Source organism: Urocitellus parryii, chromosome 3 (assembly GCF_045843805.1).
Source record: "Urocitellus parryii isolate mUroPar1 chromosome 3, mUroPar1.hap1, whole genome shotgun sequence".
In the NCBI taxonomy this organism is placed as follows: Eukaryota; Metazoa; Chordata; class Mammalia; order Rodentia; family Sciuridae; genus Urocitellus; species Urocitellus parryii.
Genome location: NC_135533.1, coordinates 139,849,808 through 139,871,029, shown reverse-complemented (window position 1 = coordinate 139,871,029; position 21,222 = coordinate 139,849,808). Strand labels below are relative to the sequence as shown.

Genomic DNA, 21,222 nt, shown 5'->3' with positions numbered 1-21,222 from the left:
ATCCCTGCCTAGTGGTATCTCACATAAAACCCCCTGGTGACTGAGACAGGTAAACAGGGAAGGCACCGTCTCTGTGGCACAGCAGTCAACCGACAAGAACTACAGTTCGGCAGAAGGTGCCAGCAAACTGTGATCATCAGTCAAGTAAGCCCAGATTTACTTGCTCTGGCTTTTTTTCCCCTACAAAATGCAGAATCTGCTCCATGGAATTATTTGCAACAAATTGAAACGGAAGGATTGCAGCCTCTGCCAGCTGTGCTTGGCTCTGCGTCCATGGGCTCTTTTTACCAGAAACCACAAAAAATGTAGGTGAGCTCTTGACCGCGCAGCTCCACAAACCTCCAACAGGACAATGGCAACAAACCAGAGTCTACATGGCAGGGAGAGCACTGGCTGCCCACTGTGAGATGCTCTCATGGGAAAGCTACGTTGTAATTTGTAGTAACATGTAGGCATAGTGAGCTCTGTGAGAGGCTCATTATGCCTTTCTGCAGCCAATGTCCTCATCACCTTTAATTCTTTCAGCTAGCTTTAGGAACTGAAACTGTGCCTCTAGTGCAAGCAATTTTAGGGTAATAAATTTGTTCTGAGGTAGGAAGAGATCCTTCATCATCAAATTGTATCAATTCTGAGTGGGTTAAAAAATAAAAACTTACTGCCACCTTGAACACATGCTTTCCTATTGTGATGTCTTCATTGGTTATCAAAGAGTATTTACTGGTTTAGAAAAAGGGAAAGCTAAAAGCCTCATGGAGGTCAGCTGGCTGCAGGAGCTTAGAACTGAAAAAAGCCACCTGACTAGCTTCAGAACTATGCTGTTTAAACCGACATTCAGTTAAAGACTTTAGGGCTTGAGGCTCCAACAAATGAGAAAAATACAACACATGTCCGTTTCTTACAAAAGAAATATCACGTTTCAATGATTAGTTGTTTGCTATTGGATAAACTGAATGACAACGCATATGGAAAGCAGATGCTATTATTTCCGCCTCACAGATGAGGTAACTAAGACTAAGAGAGGCAGAGCAGGCTTGCCCAAGACCACGGGGCAGGTATCGGTAGAGCCGCAGCACAGAGCTGTCTTCTCCAGACTCAGGGTCCGTATTCTGAGCTGCCAGGTCTGCTGCCTCCACAATTTGCAGAAATTCTCATTTAAAATCATCCAGTATAAATTTTGTGTTTAGGGTTCTTATTACAAGAATCTTCTGTGAACAAGTGAGTTGTTTTTAACTGGCAAATAACTAACTACAAAGAAAATAAAGACATTTAAAAATTGCTTCCTTCCAGGAGAGGTTAGAGGGACAGATAGTAACATGGGGACACTGAGGTGTCCTTCCCTGGTTTCACCTGCTCTGCAACTAAACTGAGCTTTAAATCCTCATCATTCTCTTGACCATCCTTCAATGATTTCAGTGTTGGCAACACAAGTTCCACCTGACAGAAACCTAATTCCTTTAAGTCCATTTTTGTGCTTAAAAAAATGAGTGTGAGCTGGGCTGCTTATACTTGTTCAGCCTAAGATATTAAACATGGCTATTTTTCTTAATCTCATAGATTTTAAATAAAAAATACAGTATAGTGATGAGGCATGAACCATTTAGATGTGAAACAAAGTGAACATGAGCTAACAGAACCTTTTACTTTTGAACATTGTAACCTTCACCTTTTGAACTTAACTGTCAATCTGCCTCCAAGAGTCCTGGGATATTGAAGATGAAATTAGCTGCAAGTTTGGTTTTGTCCTTAATACTATGGCATTAACCTGGACATTTCTGTAAAATCAGCCTCCTGGTGGCTCCTGCCACCCCTGCAGGTTAACTACAGATAAGAGCAAGACAGACAGGCTCCTTGCAAAATAAGCAACCATTAACAATGTGCTCCTCAATGAACATTTAACTGTGGGTGTTAAATAAACAGGGCTGTGTCCTTTTGAAAGTCACTATTTTGAGAGAAAAGTAAAAATACTTTTAAAATAAGAGAGAAGTAGCAAGCAAACAAAACTATTTTTTTTCTAAGACACAACTACCTAAAATCCCCACTTTGGGCTGGGGCTATAGCTCAGTAGTAGAGTGCTGCTTGGCCTGGTTTCATCTCCATCACCCTAAGAACAAAATGAAACCTACACAAACCCACAAAAACATCCTGCATCTGCAGTAGGACCATTCTTTTTACAAAATTATGCATCATAAACAATACATTTCTTTCAAATTCCTGCTTTCTATGCAAAATAGAACTAGAGAGCTATTTTCCCACTCTTATTTCTCTGGCAGAGAGCTAGACCATCAGGAAGAAAGGTATACATAGTAAAAGGATGATCATAGGACACAAGGATTCTTCTCCTGAGGGTTCAGGTAGTTTAAACAACCTCCTTCCAATCGCCCTTACCCGACTGTGCTGGAAGTGAGAGCCCACACCAATTCCAGAAGGAGAGCCTGGGGAGGGAACTGGGGAGGAGTTGGGAGAGGAATGGAGGTTCCCAGTCATTAATATGCCAATGTCATTGTCCATATCATCTGGGAATGGAAGGTCAACAAACATATCATCTAGAGGAGGAGAAGTAAAAATATAAAAATTAAAAAGATGCCATATCCCCAACTTAACCAACATCATGTTTTATGAACCTATGATTAATGGCCACATGTCGTTAACACATTACTAAGAGCTAATGAGTGCATGCCTATGCTGCAAATGGTGGCTTCATTCTGTTCTCCCCAGTGACCTCATGACATGGAGTTATTAACAGAATAGAGGAAAAAAGCACACAAAGCCCCACAACTCTGTGTAGCCTCCAAAGGTACATGAAAATATAGTAAAACAGTTAAAGAAGCAATTTAATTATTACAGTTAAAGTTGGCATCATTAAGAACACAGTAAACTACCATCTATGCATCTAATTAGCAGCCAAAACACTGAAGGCTGAATGAATGCACATTCACAGGTGCGAACTTGCCCTGAAACAGGAGGAGGCATCCTCCAAGAGCAGATCAAAGCACCAGGCTTTCATTAAGAAATTCCCTCCCACATCATAAAAGTAAGGTGCACTCAAAGCAAAAAAAAAAAAAAAAAAATTGGAAAGTGTAAAAAGGAAAAAAACAATTACCCATAACCCAAACAGCATGAAGATTTTTGTTATGATCTTTACCTTTTTTTCATGTTTTTGTTATTTTATTGTGATCATGCTACATATAAAATCTGATATCCTTCCTTATCCCCCATTTAACATGAGTAAATGCTGCCACCTATTAAAAAACAACTCTTTAAAAATTGTACAAATTAATGCTTAATACTGAGCATTTCACAGTTTAAAAATAGATTTTAACAAATGCTATAATAGATATTCAAACCAAAAGCAATCCCTTAGACTAATCAAATTAGATTCCCAAGGACTAGAGGAAGGCACTACCTTCATATTGCCTTGTACTTCAACATTTAAACGCAGATCAACAAATATTTATTTAAAGAATGGCACCACGTGCAAGGCATTATCAGGCAATTATTTTTGCCTTTAATGAAAAACAGAGGAAAATTAATTACCCAACTGAGGAAAAGTCTTTATTTGATCTTAATAATAATGGGGACAAATTAAAGCTCTGAAACCAAAAAGATCCTCAACCCTCCAATCCTAGTACTATTTCATGTGTTCTTCACTACACCACAGAACTATTCACTACACCACAGAACTACCTGCAGCAGCACGGTAGCTCCATATTCTAATTCTGTGCCCTGTTGATAGAAGGGTCTCTAACTGGTTACAAAGAGACCTCCACTCACCATTGTTAGGGCTGAACCCATCCTCGTTGGGATAGTTTGCTGGAGCCACCTGGATGGTTGATGATGTTGGGAACACCAAGATGTGTGTACAAGACGCGTCTTGAGGGGTATTCAGCTGAGAAGACTGCATGTTCAGTGCAGTACTTCGGCCAAAAACAGAGCCCATTGTGACAGCATCTTTTAAAAAAAAAGAATTGTATCAGTTCCCCTCAGCAGCAGTGAACATCCCTGGAATGAGGTTCTCAGAGGGCCTGAAGGGGAGTGGAATATCGTGGTGGATACACATTTAGAGTTGGGCCCAATTGTTAAAATATTTTCAAAGAATTTAATACAGACCACACAGCTATCACACACCCACCTCATTTAACACTGAAAATTTTAAGATAAAACTGGATTGAGTCCAGCTAATATTTTTTTAAATTACTTATGTAGTATTTCTAATAATATAAATCTCCAGTTTTTCTTCTCCTATGGTTGCTCACAATAAACTATGTCTCCTAAATGACAACAATCCCATAAAAATGTACCTTTTAAATAAGAAATGTTGTAAGTAACAGACACCGAATGCTTGCTTACCACATGTCAACTTTTAGAGTAACCTCGATGTACTATTACCCCCATTTTATAGACAAGGACAGATGCACAATGAAGTTATGTCACTTCCCAAGTGGTGCAGGCAACAGAGGTAACTGGGGGTGGGCAATAGTCCTTAATCATGGCTCTAAGAGCTCTCCCTCAGATCCAGACTTTCACCTCTCCCCCAAATTGTGGTCAGCAAAGACAATAAAATCACAAACCATTCCCTTTTGAAGAGATCAAATGGTTTTAATGACTGAGCTCAAAGTGCAATATTCTCTTACAGAGATATAATAATAGTGAGATATTCTACACGTGCCTGTGATTTAAGTTTGAATGAACCGAACTGATGTAATACCTAATTAATGAAACTGACAAGAGGAAATTTACCTGGCATCACTACAAAGGACCCCTGGGGCTCCATGGCAACCAGGCAGGCACTAAGGATAGAAGGAGAGTCTGCGGCAGAGATTCCACACATCCGGCACACATCCTTGAGCTGTTTGCTGATTGTCTGTAGTGAACATTCTCCAAGGAGGATACTCCAATCTGAAGTCAAATATCATAGTTATAATACAGTCTTCATAAATACACACTGGTATGAGGTCTGAACTTTTTGGCAATATTATTTGGAAATTGAATTTCCATGACTGGTCCCTAAAGGGAACATGTCTCTCCATATTCCCTTCCATTTTCAGTTCCTCTCCTTACCTCCTTACTACAAAGAAAATGTTACTTGAGTTCTATTATACCTCATTAACTCAGAAACAAAGGTCTACTATACTAGAGGCTGAAGTCATGTCTGAAATGACCCTTGAGAGTCCCATAAAACCGTGGTAGATTTAGACACTTATAATGCCTTCTGATGATGAAGTTAGTGTTAAGATTGTTCTAGCCCTTCTCCTCCTTTCCCCCAGTTTATCAGTACTTTTCTTTGGATGACAGCAAAGCTGGGGGAGCCTCACTTCTGTTTACTACCCGAGGTTGCTTATTACTTCCACAAAAGGCAAGCAGCAGCAGAAACTAAGTGAACCTTTTTTAAAACATCCAAAGGACCTCACAAACAACTTGTGAGAGTGCAGTTCTCCAGTGGTGCCACAGTGATAGTTAAAACTGAAAGCTGGAAGCACGACTTGTGACATTTGTGTACTGCTTCTGAACAAAAGCATTGTGCTCAATCAGAACACTCTTGCAGGTATGTTACTCTGGGAGGTGAAAGTCACTTGGTCCTCTCTTTTGACCTCTACAATACACATGAGCTATGCACTACTCTTGTGTAGCAAACTGCTGTCACGTCACAGCCCACTGATCAAATGCCACTTCACTGCAGGCTTCTCAACTGTATGTTTTTTTCAGACAAGCTGAATAGAAAAATGTTTTCATATTCCTAAGGAACCTCAATCTGAAGTGGGTGAAATAAAGGTGTCCAGGAACATGAAGAATGTATGTTTTAAAACTGTTCGAAATCAGACAGGTGTGAGCTTGGCATCTCAAACCAAACAAGAAGGTAAAGGCAGGGTGAATGCTTCATCACAAGCACTCTGGTGATAATAGAAATTGATAAAGCGGAATCAAAAGTCCAAAGGCTGCAATCTGACAGTGCCATAGAAATGGAAGGAGATGGATCCACAAAGGAGGGAGACAGAGATGAATAAACAGATCTGCACGTGGGGTTCACCGGTGTTTCTGTTACTGAGAGTGTGATTTCTATCAGTCTTTGGATGGGCTCCTCTAGTCACTTATGCCCCTCTCCTCTAAGACAGAAGAAACAAGAGTGTGCCCCCTTTGAAAATCACGCCAGGGACAGAGATGGCCTTAATCATTTTCCAAAACACCAAGTGACTAGACTACATTCTTATCCCCACTTTTTCTTTTTTATTATATGCTAACCTTCCCCAAGGATTAAGAATAGCTCAAAGCCTTTAAGAAATAAGATTAACTAAAAAGCAGAGTACGGGGGAAGATAGGAAACCTGACAGAAATGAAATGATGAATCCCTGAATGTATTAACCTTCAGGCTACTGATATTAGATTCATTATGATATTCCTTAACAAATGAAAAAGGTATATTTCCTTTTGGTCTATAGTTTCACAATATTACTAAAATAACTTCATGTGTAATAGATGCTTAAGAATAATACATATTATGCAATATTTGTATAAACTTACATAAACTCTGAAAATTAACTTCAAATGCAATGTTCATTGTAGTCAATGAGTTACACTTAAGTATTCCCTACAATGTAAGTTCCACCTATATCAGTGGTGTTTTATTTCAGGGATCCATGAATATCTGAAATCAATTTCCCGTAAAGAAACATCTTAGATGATTAATGCAGGGGTCAGCATACTATGGTCTGCAGGTCAAATCCTGCCACTACCTATTTTTGTAAATAAAGTTTTATTAACACAGTCACCTCCGTTAATGTAGGCATTTTCTATGGCTGCTTTGATTTTACAACAGCAGAGCTGAGCAGCTGCAACAGTAACCATCTCACCTACAAAGTGCAAAATGTTTACCCTGACCCTTGACCAAGAAACTCTGCTGGCTCTAATGTACTTGCATGCAGGAAACCACTAAGCTAATTTGTGATTTAAGTTTTGCTTTGGTGCAGTCTTTAGAAAAAAATTTCTATCAATATGCATATACAAAACTTCTTATAAATGTGTCATTAATTAATAAGGTTTTAAAGTATCTGTCGAGGCCTATTGTATTACTCCTGTAAACACTATGTAAGTAGCTTCACAAAAGAGGACAGTGCGTGAGCTTGGCTTGTGCCAGGCAAGGCAGCTGCTAGGGGTTGGTTGTGCATTAGGCAAAGTTACTTTTAGTACTTCTTGACTGTTATGCTTATAATAAGGAATACAAGCAGAGGAAGACGTATTGGGGATACAACTAAAAAAGAAAAATCTGTTCTTTTTACCTTCCAGACTGAAAAATACCAGGCGCTGGCACTGGGAATAAAGACCTGCTCCTACTTGCTACTCTATGTCTTCCTGAACAGGATTTTCTTGCTAATATGTCGCCAAAACAAACTAGAGAAACACAAAAATCACCATCTTCAGCCACCAAACAGATAAACTGAAGGAAATTTTTATATATGATTTCAACAATCACCTTTAATCTCTGATAGAAGATCTCTGATCTTTAAAATTGACTTGTTCATCTCACTGCCTCAGTATATAAATTAATGTTAGAAATTTAGATTTACTGAGCACATGACTTTTATACTATAATATAATAATAAGTTATAATAACTCACCATTTCTGTTTTATACTTGAAATTTTATTTGGAGAAATAATTTTGCTACTAAAGAAAAGTTTAAGGGCTGGGCTTGTGGCTCAGTGGTAGAGCACTTGCCTCGCAAGTGTGAGGCACTGGGTTCGATCCTAGTACCACGTAAAAACAAAGACATTGAGTCCATATACAACTAAAAATATATTTTTAAAAAAGAATTTAAAAACATTATACTTATACATGTAAAACAACCAAAAATATAATGTTTTAGTCTTACTACCAGCTTTAATTTTTTTCCTTTTTGCTTAGTTACTAGCATCTGCTCAGCCCTTTCCGGTTTCTACATCCTGCTTCAGGAATTTCTCACCTTTAAGCTCCCCATGGCCAAGGCGCCCAAGTCTTCCAATCACAACTCTCCAGGGCAGCGATGTCATTTGCACAATGCCTATGCACCATTCCCACAGTTTCTGCAGTCCAATCTTACGTGCAGATACTTTACTCTTCCGTGACCTAAGAAAGACAGAAAGAAAGAAAGAAAGAAAGAAAGAAAGAAAGAAAGAAAGAAAGAAAGAAAGAAAGAAAGAAAGAAAGAAAGAAAGAAAGAAAGAAAGAAAGAAAGAAAGAAAGAAAGAAAGAAAGAAAGAAAGAAAGACAGAAAGACAAAGAAAGACAGACAGAAAGAAAGACAGACAGAAAGAAAGACAGAAAGAAAGAAAGACAGAAAGAAAGAAAGACAGAAAGAAAGAAAGAAAGAAAGAAAGAAAGAAAGAAAGAAAGAAAGAAAGAAAGAAAGAAAGAAAGAAAGAAAGAAAGAAAGAAAGAAAGGGAGAAGAGGTACCTGCATAAGTCAAAGTTACCACTTAATGAGGCACACGCTGTAAAATTCCAAAGGACATATCCATGCTGTTTCCATTGCATTTAGATAGGAAAATGAGCTCAAGTCACATCTGAACAAAGATACAGCATTACTTTACACACAACACAGACACCAAGGCCTCTCACCTGTTTGGTAAAGCAATATTCACAACGCAGGTCTCTAATAACTCCCCATGGAGGTCAGTGCAGGAAGCCAAGAGCCACCGCTGGTCATGGGATAGACAATAGCCCACAAAGAGCACATTGTACTTCTGGCTGGCCTCACCAAAGTTCTCTCCCAGCTCTGTCTGCTTTGATTTATCTTTGATTGGGGCCAATATAAAGGGAGGGGAGTAAAGCTGGATTGGGCTGGGCCGCTGAAATCAAGATCAAAATCAGTTTCAATACAAAGTCACCCAATGTAATGTTTACAACAAAACCCAGAATAAGACTGAGGGAAACCAACAGGGACAAATGGTGATGATGACAGACTGTTTCCCACCCCTGCTCCAGTACTACACATGTAAACAGTAATATTCACATAGATGACAAAAAGACTGTTTAAATTATATAAGGTAGAAACCCAACCAACCTAATATTTTCTTATTAAAAGAAATGACTATTTTGGAAAGTAAACTGGACTAATTTAATTAGTTATTAGGAAAGTGGAAATTGAAACCACAATGAGATAACCCTACATACATCAGCCAGAATGTTTGAATAAAAAAGGCAGAAAATACCATATTTGGTGAGAATGCAGAGCTTTTACACATTGCCCCTCTGTGACTCAACAAAGGCATATATGTGTCTCCCAAGAACAGGTGTCATAATATTCCTAACAGTATTAATCATAATAGCTCCAAGTTGAAAACAACCTAAATACCCATCAACAGTAAAATGGATGACAAATTGTGTTAGAGTCACATAATCAGAATATTAAACAGCAAAGATAATGAAAAAAACCACAACAAAAAACAACAAAAATGGATGAATCTCAACACTGAGTGCAGGAAGCCAGACACAAAAGAATATAAACTGTATGAATCAATTTATGTAAGATCAAAAACAGTCTATGTTGGTAGAAGTCAGAATAGTACCATCAGTGACTACAAAGGGACACTAAGGAGCTTCTGTTGCTGGTTACGCTTTTGTTTCATGTGCTTGTTATGTGACATTTTCTACTGGAAATTCACCAAGCAGCAGTATACATATATTTTAATAAAAGGCATATGTGTGAAAAGGAAATTTTAGAAATCCAAAACATTAGCTGTTTCCTAAGACAAATATTTTAGAAAACTAGACAAAATGTAATTGACATCATTTTTTTTAACAGCTATTATATATACATTGCTATTTAATAAATCGCAACAGGAGTAAGAAAATGTTTATAAAGGACCAGATAGTAAAGATTATATTTTAGGGGTCTCTGTCATATACTCTTGTCTTTTTATAAATGGAAAAATAATTTTTACCTGGTTTGTTATATAAGTACAGGGGTAGGCCAGATTTGACCCACAGCCATAGTTACTGATTCCTGAACTGTCAGCAGGAGGCACAGTAGTTAACAGAAAAACACGATTTTAAAGATAAAGGAGGCTTTAGAAATAATCTAATCCAAAGTATTCATTTTAGGGTTCAAAACTCAGGCCAAGAGATATTCCTCAAAGTTGTAAAGCCAACCCACCACTATTCCATTCACTTTCTATATGACCCAGAAATTGGACTCTAACATACTTATCAAAAGAACTGAAAACACATGTCCACACAAAATCTTTGTACAAAAGTTTGTGACAGCATTATTCACAATAGTCAAAAAGTGGAAACAACCCAAATGTCTATCAGCTAATGGACAGATAAATAAAATATGGTATAACCATCCCACGGAATATTATTTAACCATGAAATGATTCATGCTATAACATGGAGCTTTATAAAAACTATGCTAAATGAAAGAGGCCAGATATTTAAAAAATCACATATTATATGATTTCATTTATACGAAATGTCCAGAACAGGCACTCAAGAGAGACAGAGGTAGATTAGTGACTGCCAGGAGCTGAGGGGAGAGAAAAGAGGAATGATTGTGAGGAGTAGAATTTTCTTCAGGATTGACAAAAATATTCTAAAAATCAGAAGAAGTAATGGCTGTATAAATTTGTGATTATATTAAAATCACTGAACTACACAATTTAAAAAGGTGAATTATCTCCATAAAGCTGTTATTAAAAATAAAAGGTCCAAGTGAGGTTGTTTGAAAGTCTGACATAAAACAAAAGGTTAAATGTCAAGTATTTTAGCTGCAATACACAGCTTGTGGTAAATAATTAGGTAAAATATGATTCCCAAACAGTGTTTTAAGATACTATATATCTCATTGTTATTATAATTTTTAATATTTTTAGTTATACATGAACACAATATCTTTGTTTATTCGTTTTTATGTGGTGCTGAGGATCGAACACAATGCCTCATATGCGTGAGGCAAGCGCTCTGCCACTGAGCCACAGCCCAGCCCATAAGATACTATATATATATATATATCTTAATTGATAGTTACTACATATATTTATCTTGTGAATTCTAAAACATGTAGACAACATGTGATGATCAGGCCAGAGTAACTGGTACATCCATCACCTCAAACTGTTACTTTGTGTTGAGAACATTCAGAATCCTCTCTACTAGTACCAAATTGTTTTTATGATGCTAAATATTACATAAGAAAATGAAAGTGATACTAGCCCTAGTATTAAAACTTGCATATAAATACTGAAGTACACTCTTTCTTATGTGACAAGGTGCTTGCATGTGCTGCCCCAGGGAATCAGCACTGCATGCAGCAGGGGCCTGGCTGTTCCCTTCACTGCTGCCCCCTGTCTTGGCAGGAAGGCAGCACCTGGCACAGAGCAGATGCTCAATGGCTGAATCGAGGAAAGCACAGTGCTTCATCCGGACAGGCCACCAACTGACCAACTGACCATGACTCACATACAGGAATTCACACACCTTGGCAAACATTTACAAAATGCAGTGCTTCTGTTTTTAAAATAGACTTATTTCAAATAAAATAGACTTATTTCTCTTTTCCCACTGAAAGGAATGGGGGGAGGCATGTTACTTGAAGTCTTTTTGCCACTTATTTTAAACTAAGCCTCACTTTGTCTCAAGAGCCCCTGATGATGTTCTGATAAAGTATATTATAATCTTTAAAAATATTATATGATGCCTTGGGATATATTAACAGTAGGCTGCCCGCCTTTCTTTAATCTCCACTACAGAATACACAACACTATTAGTTATTACTTGACCTGTGATCACTTCTCAAAACATCAAGAAATGACTGCATCTGAATTCTTTACCTCCACAAGGAGGTAAAGAACAGAAAGATCCCACATTTATAAAGAAAAACAACAATTCATAATTTCAGGAGACAAAGAAACAAAGATAAAGTTTTAAATTCTCGAAAAAGCTAATAGAATAGATGAACTGCTCACAAAAATGAAAAATTCAAACTCCAAGACTAAACTAAACTGAAAATGCCAAAAATAGAAACTGTATTTAACACCAGACTGAATGTAGGTCATCAGCTGAGCAGCTTTCTCCCCTGGGACTATGCTGACCTGAACCAAGTTCCAATACAGTATTAACTACTTGAATCATTTCTCATTTCCAAGCTTTAGCATCCTGTGCAGTTTTCCAGAAACTTTTTTTTCCCAGAAACATGTTTTTAAAAAGGTCTCTTAAGGCAAAGAGGTTTTTGTTGGCTTTTATTAATGAGTTTTCTTTCATGCCATGAGGTTGTGGGAATTGGTTTTTAAAGCTTTGATAAAGCTAAACACTGCCTTAGACACACATTTTCAAGATAAAGAATGAGAAAAACAAGGGGAGCATAAGATTTTTGTTTAAGAGATATTTTGGCTGGGTGTGGTGGTGGACATCTGTAACCCTAGCTACTCAGAAGGCTGAGGCAGAAAGATTTCAAGTTTGAGGCAGCCCTGGGCAACTCAGCAAAATCTTGCCTCAAAAAAAAAAGACATATTTGGTTTTATATTTTAAAATTCCCATAAAGGTATGTTATCTATGGGATGTAGACCCAAAAAGATGTGAGGGAAAAAAGCATTCATTTCTACCCAACAGCACGAGATGAGGAATGATAAAGTTGGGGACTCTGGGAGAGCACATCTCAGAAAGTGAGGCGCTCTCACACAGTGAATACACAGATCACTGCTGCCTCAGACATGAGTCAGATCAAAGGAAAGCAGAGAATCTGTAACATAAGACAGTTTAGTGAGAGCAATAAGAAACAAAATAAATTTAGGAAATCTGAACATCAGTACCTAAAAGTGATAAGTATATTATTGCCTTAGATCTTAAGTGAAACAAAAAAGAGCTTGCTTATCTCTTCTCTCAAAATAATTTTAAAGTTCAGAGCAGTATTTGTTTAACTTAACAATTAAAGAAACCTATCAACTCTTATATAAAGGTAGAAGACCAACCAAGCAACCAACAAATCTGTGCATCAGATAAGACATCCTCCTGGTTTGCATTTTTAGTACAAAAGCATTCTTTTTGCAAATTTCTGCCCTCCAATACTCACCTCAGGGTTCTTGAGGGTCATCTCAATGCTGGCTGCAGGCCCAAATCCTGTGAGGGATTTAATGTGGATCTGTGTAGGCAGAGGTCGCCTGCACTGGCAGTACACTGAAAATGCCATGGACTTCAAGTATTGAATGTAGAAAACTTGTTCATCCTTCACTGTCTGCAGCATGTACTGGCAAGGCACAATCTAAAATACAAACCAACCAACCCCAGGAGATTTACTATGTTTACAAGGCAGCTGAAAAGTGAAGTGTCATGAATTTATTCCTTGATGTGGGGGAGGGACCTTGGCTTTAAACAATGTAAATGTCAACCATAAGACGATTAAATTCTAATTTCTTCCAGTGGCATAAAGTCTTACGTGACATGTAGGATTTTTTATAACATAATGTTACAAGCAGCAAATTATGTTGGCCAAGGCATACTTTCACTTTGAAATTACCTTACTCCTACTTTTGGTATAAATTTTTGATTTGCTATTGCCATGGTTCCAAAATTTTAAAACTTGCATTTTATTATTTTTCTCATTTATATAATGTATATACATAGCATGCATGGCATCTTTGGAGTTACTGCTTAATCGTGTGTGAATGACGTTGAAACAATGAACAATTATCAACCTTCTATTTTGATCACCTAAATTTCAATCTTTTAATTCTATAGGATAACTTTCATTTTATGTGACAATAAAACAAAACCCAAAAGGAACAAATAAAAAATTTAAAAACAAAACCAATGCTGGGTGAGGTGGCACACACCTGTAATCCCAGCAACTTGGTACTGAGGTAGAAGGATCACAAGTTTGAGACCAGCCTCAGCAATTTGGCGAGGCCCTAAGTAACTTTGCAAGACCCTATCAAAAAATAAAAAATGTGGAGATGTGGCTCAGAGGTAGACCATCAGTAGGTTCAATCCTCAGTAACATCACTACTACCACCAACAAAGCAAAACAAACCCAATACACCCTAGGTCTCATTTTTCATCCATATAAATTATTTTTTACAAAATTATTTCACTATAAAACTAGCAAAGATGTAGTGAAAAGAAACATGCTTGTTTACTTCTAAAAGAAAGGTAAATAAGTTTTGGGAAAAGGAATCTGACAACATTTCTCATCATCTACAGCTAAGAATCCACCTTAAAAAAATGACCTAAAAATGTAAAAAGGGTGGGGGAAGATAAGACACAAACATGTTTACTTGGCTTTGTTTATAAATAAAAAAGCAGAGATAAAGGTCTATCTACATAGGAATAGTTAAACATGGAAAATATGTAGTCATTAAAAACAGGGGAGGCTCTGGTGGGCTTGGTAGTACAGCTCTTGCCTAGCATGCTCAAGGCCCTTCTATCCCCAACATGGCAAAACGAAAAGGTTACTGGTGTAAATTGTAGGGAACATGGAAAAATATTCATGAGTAATGCCTAGAAAAAGATTAAAAATCATATTAAAACCAGAATCTCAACCTTGTAAAAATGTAGGGGAAAAGCTAAAAGACAAAAATAAATAATGATGGTTTTATCTAAAAGGTAAAAATTATGAATATTTTTCTTTTCATATTTTCATGTACTATCAAATTTTTTAAATCATAAGTTTAATTTCATAAAAACAACATATGTAAAGAATAAACTTGCAGACAATAACCTGGAGAATGAAAGAATTTCTCATATGCTCAGGTAAATTATCCAGCATTTCTGTGTAGCAGCGCATCAAGCTCAAGAGCCAGAAGTTTCCAGAAGTGGAGTCTTCCTCTGCAGTGTAGGTGAATGGGTCCACCATGTAAATCACAACAGCAGGAGGGTAGGCTTGGCTGTCTGCAGAGTCAGGCTCCGTGGGAATTCCTATTCTCTCCCTTTCTGTAACACTGGAGAGAAAGTCACTTGTGAGGTTCATGAAACAAGCCATTTGTAGAGCACACTGACTCTGTGGACAACGACTATAGGCCGAAGGTATGAATATGTGTGCATCATATACCAGGAGCAGGCAAATCAAGCCACTAGCACCAAGGATAGATGGAAATGCCAATAGTGATCAACATCATTAATCCCAAACTTTAGCATGATGCTCAAAAAGTTTTGGATTTTGCAGTGCTTTGGATTTCAGATTTTCAGATCAGGGATATTCAATCTGTGAAGTCTATGCAAATATTCCCAAATTTAAAAATCTCCAAACTCTGAAACACTTCCAGTCCTAAGTATTTTGGAAGAAGGATACTAAACCTCTAAACTGGGAGGTCTCTTTTTCAACTCCCTTTTCTTTTCTGTGGTAATACTCTAGAAAGAGATTTTATAACAAGTCTAATAGTGAATTAATAAGCTTAATAAGTTTGTCAGTTACAATAAAATTTTAGAAGTGTCAAATTTCTTAATGTAGCTACAGATTGACAGTTGTCACTTTTTATTGGAAAGAAGAAAATCAGAGCATTCTATTGGATTTGGAGATTCACTGAGGTGAGGCAAAAGAAGAGGTCCAAGTTGAACCCACCTTTCTTGTCCATCCTGCACGGGCTGGGAGGAGTTCTGCCCAATCTCAGTGTCTCCACCACAGCCCATGTTCCCTTGGGTTCTGTCCGTGGTACTGCCCCCAACACTGGGGTTCTGCCCTCCAACACTACCGCTGAGTCCTGAGGAAGAGGTAGTGCTCATCTGGTTAATACCCGGAGCAGAAGCAGATGACGAGACCTGGGGCACGGAGGAACCAGATGTGGAACTACTTGTTGGGGGGTTTGTAGAACCACCATTAGAGGTGGGATTGAATGCACTGCCAGCTGGGGGAGCTGCTGATCCTGAATTTGAAGCTAAAGGCCCAGCATTCCCAGGCGGAGCTTGTCCCTGTGTTGCTGCTGGTGGGGTCTGGTATTTAGGTGGTATCAACAGGCTGCTGTCCAGCTGCAGAGTGGCTAAATAAGGTGCTGAAAGAGAATACACAGACAGTTGGTGTCAGTAATGTTTGGCAGAGTCAAACTTCATCAGATGTTAGAATGGTTGCATTTTTCAAAAAGTATGCTCTTGGGATGCTGTACTCTGATTCTGACACCCTAAATACTATCTCCACACTTGTGGATGTGCTTATACACACTGCAAACACAGAAATGCATGTGACACAACTTACGAGTTCTTAGAAAAAGATTATTTGAAAATAAATATTAATCACTCATAATATTCTGTTTCCAGACAGACTTCACATGCCTTCACTGAAAAATAAGAAGCCATATATTGCATAGCCATCGTGGTGTATTATGCTCTTATGTATATATATGGCTTTACGAACCTCAGAGGTTCTCTGGAGAATATGGGTTAAATGTAAGCAGTTAATACCAAGTCATGCTGCTAAATTTTCAAAATGTAGTATAAATAGATATTGCTTCCTTAAGAAAATTAGGATTTAACTACCTAGAACACAAAAATTAGACTAAACTAGGTATAGTAATGAAATGCTAACATTATTTGAGACAAAAGAAATCTAATACCGCATCTGTTAGGAGATGGGTAGGACCTGCAATTCTGCTTGGCCAAATAACCCTCCATTTACCTAGGTGATGGCGGCAAACTTGCGCATAAAGTTTGAGTCTGGAATGATTGTCATTCTCCTCACTGCTCCAAGGCTGGTTAAACCATTCGCTCACAAGCTCATCTGTCAGCTTCTGTGCCACGGTCTTTCCCACACGCATGATGCCATCACGTAGCACTTTGCAGATGGGCTTGTGCTGCCCAAGCCTACACATCTGAGGACACAAGCAAGCCCATTATTTTCAACAGGAGTCAGTCAGTCCTTCACACAGTACCTACACTCGGCCCTTCGCTCAGCAAGGGAGGTTACCATAAACATGAAAGCTTTTTCCTTTTCCTTTAGGTTATCAACATGCAATCAAATGAACATTATAAGCTGGACTTTTTAATTTACCCTAAAATTGCTCTCTCTCCAAAATCTGAACTAGGCCCCCAGAAGAAAACTAAATGTTTCTTCACCCAGGCCAATTTCTCTTGCACAAAGGAGATTGCTGAGCACTACCTTAAGACTAATGAGCAAGTGAAGAAGAATTAACAGGATTTCTAACTACTAAAACTGAGACATATGTCCACTGAAATCTCCTAAGTAATCCTTACACATAATGTTTTCTCATAAGATAATACTAAGATTTTATAGGCCATCTGTTAGATTGATTGTCCAGAGGTACAGCAATAAGCATCCCAATCACTTTTCAAAAGGAAGTAGCTGTTTTAGGACAATGAGAATCTGCTGGTAATCTCCAGGACACTCAATGGACACTCACAACACCCTCCAAAGAGCCAACTATCTGTTCAACAGCAAGAGAGTCCATATTAGTACCCCTTGCTAGAGTTGGGTTAAGTGAAAGCTTATCAAGCCACCATAAAATTCTCTAGTGCATAATCCTTGAGCAGCCCCAGTAACGCAAGAGAGAATGGGGCGAGGGGTGCCTGAACCTTCTAAAACTTACTTTGAAGGTTTTATTCGAGAGATTGGTTGAGCTTTAAACAGAGATGAGTTGTCTGTGATAGATTAATTATGACTTAATGGTATTGTGTGTCCATGGACCATGTACTATGCAGAAATGACTATACCCAAGGGTTTCTTTCAATGGCTCAACAGATGTCATCACATGGCATTTTAGCATCTCCTCATTTCTCTGAAGCAACTCCTAAATTTACTATTCCATGTTTACTTGTATGTTTACAGATAGTGAATGTACTCTTTGGAAATATATTTAAAATTCAGCTTGGCATCTTATTTACAAAACACTTTGTAATGTTTATTAGGTACCTGTCTATGTTACAAACACTTTAACAAATAATTTCATTTAATCTTGCCATATATGAATCATAAGGTACAAAGAAATTAGTGTATATGGACCTCAGCAAAAGAAATGTTAAGTGCCACAAGTCTAACCTTTCAAAAGTAACAAGAATTTACATATTAGAGAACATTATCCAGCTGGTTTTCACATGATTATGGTTATTAAGAAGAAGGTAGTGTTAAAACACAGCAGAAGCACGATACATTCAACTTTTCTTTTGATTCAGAAATGTTCAAGCTAAACATTTATTTTTTTTTATAGCTTTTGAGAACTTGTATCCACCCACCAAAAAGTAAATAAAAAGAACAGATGTGCTTTCTTTTTTGTAGAGTTCATCTTGCGCACAGCTACCACTTTTTCCTAGTGAACAATACCTTTAAACTTTGAGCTCATAAATGGGGAAAAAAAAAAAAACAGTGGATGGATTTTAAGATGTGTTCTAAGGCTGGTAGAGGAATTTCTTCTCAATCTAATCAAGAATAAAGCCAAGAGGGAAGGGTGGGGGTGGGGGAGGGGCTTGCCAATTTAATTCTTTTCTTCATCCTCTGTTTGCAATTTTTACTTTGAAATCTACTTTTAAGAAATTTGTTTCTTCAAATTCAGTTCATAACCAGAAACAATCAGGAGACTCATGTCATAAAAAGAATGCTCATAATAACTTTCTTACCTCATATACAGCACTCAAGTCCCTGAAGAAAGTTTTGGCTCCTTCGAGCAAGGCCTCATTTTCTGGACACACCACAATATAGGCAACATCACGGTGGCCCCCATATGGGTCCAACAACAGCCTTTCCCAAAAGGGCAAGGAGAATGGCGAGATGGTCAGGAAGTCCTTGTCATAGCCTACCAGCAGGGTAGGGATGGGTAACGGCTCAGGAGATTCTTCTGAACCTAGAACAACATTGACATTTAGGAAAGTGCTTGAGATTCTATTTCCCACAGTCTGGGCATTTTAGAAATTCCTGGGGCACTGGTCTTAATTTTGGATCTGAAATGTCATTACCTGTGACATAATACTCTTAAAAGTATTTTTCAAATCATCTAATTAAGCAGTCTTTGATGAAGACCATTAATTGAGTCTAAAGTTTCTTCTGAAGGCCCAATAAAACCAGAGGACAGACCAGAACAAGTGAAAGTTAACTTTCCAAGCAGTATTACTTCATTTCCTTCAACAGGGCACTATAGTCCTGACTAAAAAACTATTCCAGAACCATGAAAAACAAATATGCAATCAGACCTAGGCAGATAAGAATCTAAGAAACATACTTTTAGGGATAGTTTTCCTCATGGACCTGGATTATGCCAACAGTGTTTAGAAAACTTGACTCCAAAAGTAACTTTCAGAAACAAATAACAAATAAAGCTTATCAGCAAAAAATAAAAAAGATTCCGTTTTGCTAGTGAAGTGAGGGTTGGACAGTAACTAAAGCTACGCTTCAGTGGGGAGCACTGAGGTAAGAAGGGGTTTAAGTCGGCCAGGACTACCGTAGGTTCCACGTCCCGCCATCTTATGGAACTGCTGCCAGGTGAGTGGTCCCTGCACATGCTGAATGTTCTCCCAGGTCCTGCCCGTGCGCTTCTTTTGGATGGCATCTTGGAGAAAGGGCTGTAGGGACAACAGCATGCGGACCACATCCTGAGAGGAGAGCATGCTGATGTCTAGCACTGGAAGAGACATGGGAACACAAAGGATAAGGGGATTAGCATTCTCCTCTTTTTGGTCATCATCTTGGATCTCAGTCATAGTCCATGACAAAGATGTTATTAGCTGTATCAGATTCTAAGGTTCTTGACCTAGGAGTCAAGAGAAAAAATAGTCTAAATTAGAGAAAAAAATAACTGATAACTTGTTAACCAAAACAAATAGAAAGAAAAATTGTTACTCTAGATAAGAGTTTACCTAAAGAATTGTTTAAAAGAGAAAAAATGAATAAGTATAATTTTTTTAATCATGGAAACCCGTTTAAGAATTTCCATAAGAGAGCTTCAAAAGCTTTTTTACATCACATTACTTTTACTTGTGATTATCAATGCTTTGCAAGTGGGCCTGATAGCACATGCCTAAAATCCCTGCAACTTGAGAGGCTAAGGCAGGAGGCTCACAAGTTCAAGGGCAGCCTCAGCAACTTATCAAGGTCCTAAGCAACTTAGCAAGATCCTGTCTCAAAATAAAAAGGGCTGGGGATGTAGCTTAGTGGTTAAGCACCCCTGGGTTCAATTCCCAGTACAAACAAACAAACAAACTTGTATGGATATGGATGCTTTGACTTAAGATGAGTAGATCAAAATGAACCTAAAATAGAAACTTTACAAAACTATTTAGGGCTGATGATGTAGTTCAGTGGTAGAGTGCTTGTCCAGCATGTACAAGGTCATGGGTTCAATCCCCAACACTAAGATGGGGAGGGAAAATAGAAGAGGAAGCAATTTTAATGTTCTTAATGTAAAATATTTTCACAAAATACCAATGCGTAAAGAGAAGACCTGCAATGCAGCCAGAGGCAAACAGAACCGCAGTAGAGACAGCATGAAGCCATCTGGGTGCTGAAGAAGGTAAGGAATTAATTGTTTAAAGAGTAAATATTCCTTCTGCCAGCTGTCACTTGAGAGGAGTTTTTAACCTAGAATTTGAAAACCCCTGAGAATCCATGCTAGACCACATGAGTACTTGTGTGAATATGTTTGCACTTTTCCCAGAATGGAGGGTCCATAATGCTCATCGTATTCTAAAACATGTCTACAGAAAACAACTATCCAGCTGGAAGTGGCATGCTAGGAGAGCCTGCAGCTGGACTTCTGAAGATGGATGCTTGCTCTACTTTTCTGGCTGATTAGAAAGGGTATTTAAGGGTTCTTATCATATTCTCAGATCTGTCCCTACATCAATACAACACAGGTTACAAACTGGTAGTACACAGAGTTTTTGTTTTTCTTTAAACTATGAAAGGACTACTCCAATTTCATGCACAAATGGGGGTACCCAGTTTCTCTGAAAACCTTAGGGGTGGCTGCTGCCATGGGGGACTTGACAAGTCAGGGTCAAACCCCATATCCCCATATGACCACTTGCGGAGCTGAGTGGCAGCCTGGCCTCTTGGACATTTCTCCACACCTTGCCCAGCTATCTGGTGAGGATAAAGCAGTGCTAATCACCTGTACCTTAAACCTGTGCTTCTCTTTAATTTATAATAAAGAAACACAGAAAGTACTTCTATATTCATAGCGACCTAAAGTGGGAAATGACAGAACCACGGATTTGAGAAAAATAAAAGCAAGCCAGAGGGCTGGGGTTGTAGGTCAGTGCCTAGCATGTGTGAGGCTCTGGGTTCCATCTTCAGCATCACATAAAAATAAATGAATAAAATAAA

The 21,222-nt window shown here is 38.1% G+C and overlaps 1 protein-coding gene across 5 annotated transcripts in view; it reads right to left on the bottom strand.

The window, feature by feature from the left end:
* Positions 1 to 21,222, bottom strand: part of Med13l (mediator complex subunit 13L) — a 304,748-nt gene that overhangs the window by 9,672 nt on the left and 273,854 nt on the right. For 4 of the 5 annotated variants that reach the window (XR_013343347.1, XM_077796119.1, XM_077796120.1 and 1 more), the window contains exons 18-28: positions 19,340 to 19,519; positions 18,522 to 18,745; positions 16,570 to 16,762; positions 15,523 to 15,949; positions 14,683 to 14,902; positions 13,039 to 13,227; positions 8,589 to 8,818; positions 7,954 to 8,096; positions 4,738 to 4,896; positions 3,772 to 3,948; positions 2,386 to 2,543 (exon numbers count right to left, since the gene is read on the bottom strand). Coding sequence is in view for 4 of the 5 variants with exons in the window: in XM_077796119.1 (XP_077652245.1) it covers positions 2,386 to 2,543; positions 3,772 to 3,948; positions 4,738 to 4,896; positions 7,954 to 8,096; positions 8,589 to 8,818; positions 13,039 to 13,227; positions 14,683 to 14,902; positions 15,523 to 15,949; positions 16,570 to 16,762; positions 18,522 to 18,745; positions 19,340 to 19,519 (2,300 nt within the window). In the remaining variant the exon portion in view is untranslated. The remainder of the gene's footprint in view (positions 1 to 2,385; positions 2,544 to 3,771; positions 3,949 to 4,737; positions 4,897 to 7,953; positions 8,097 to 8,588; positions 8,819 to 13,038; positions 13,228 to 14,682; positions 14,903 to 15,522; positions 15,950 to 16,569; positions 16,763 to 18,521; positions 18,746 to 19,339; positions 19,520 to 21,222) is intronic. The other variant, XM_077796121.1, reaches the window with a different exon arrangement.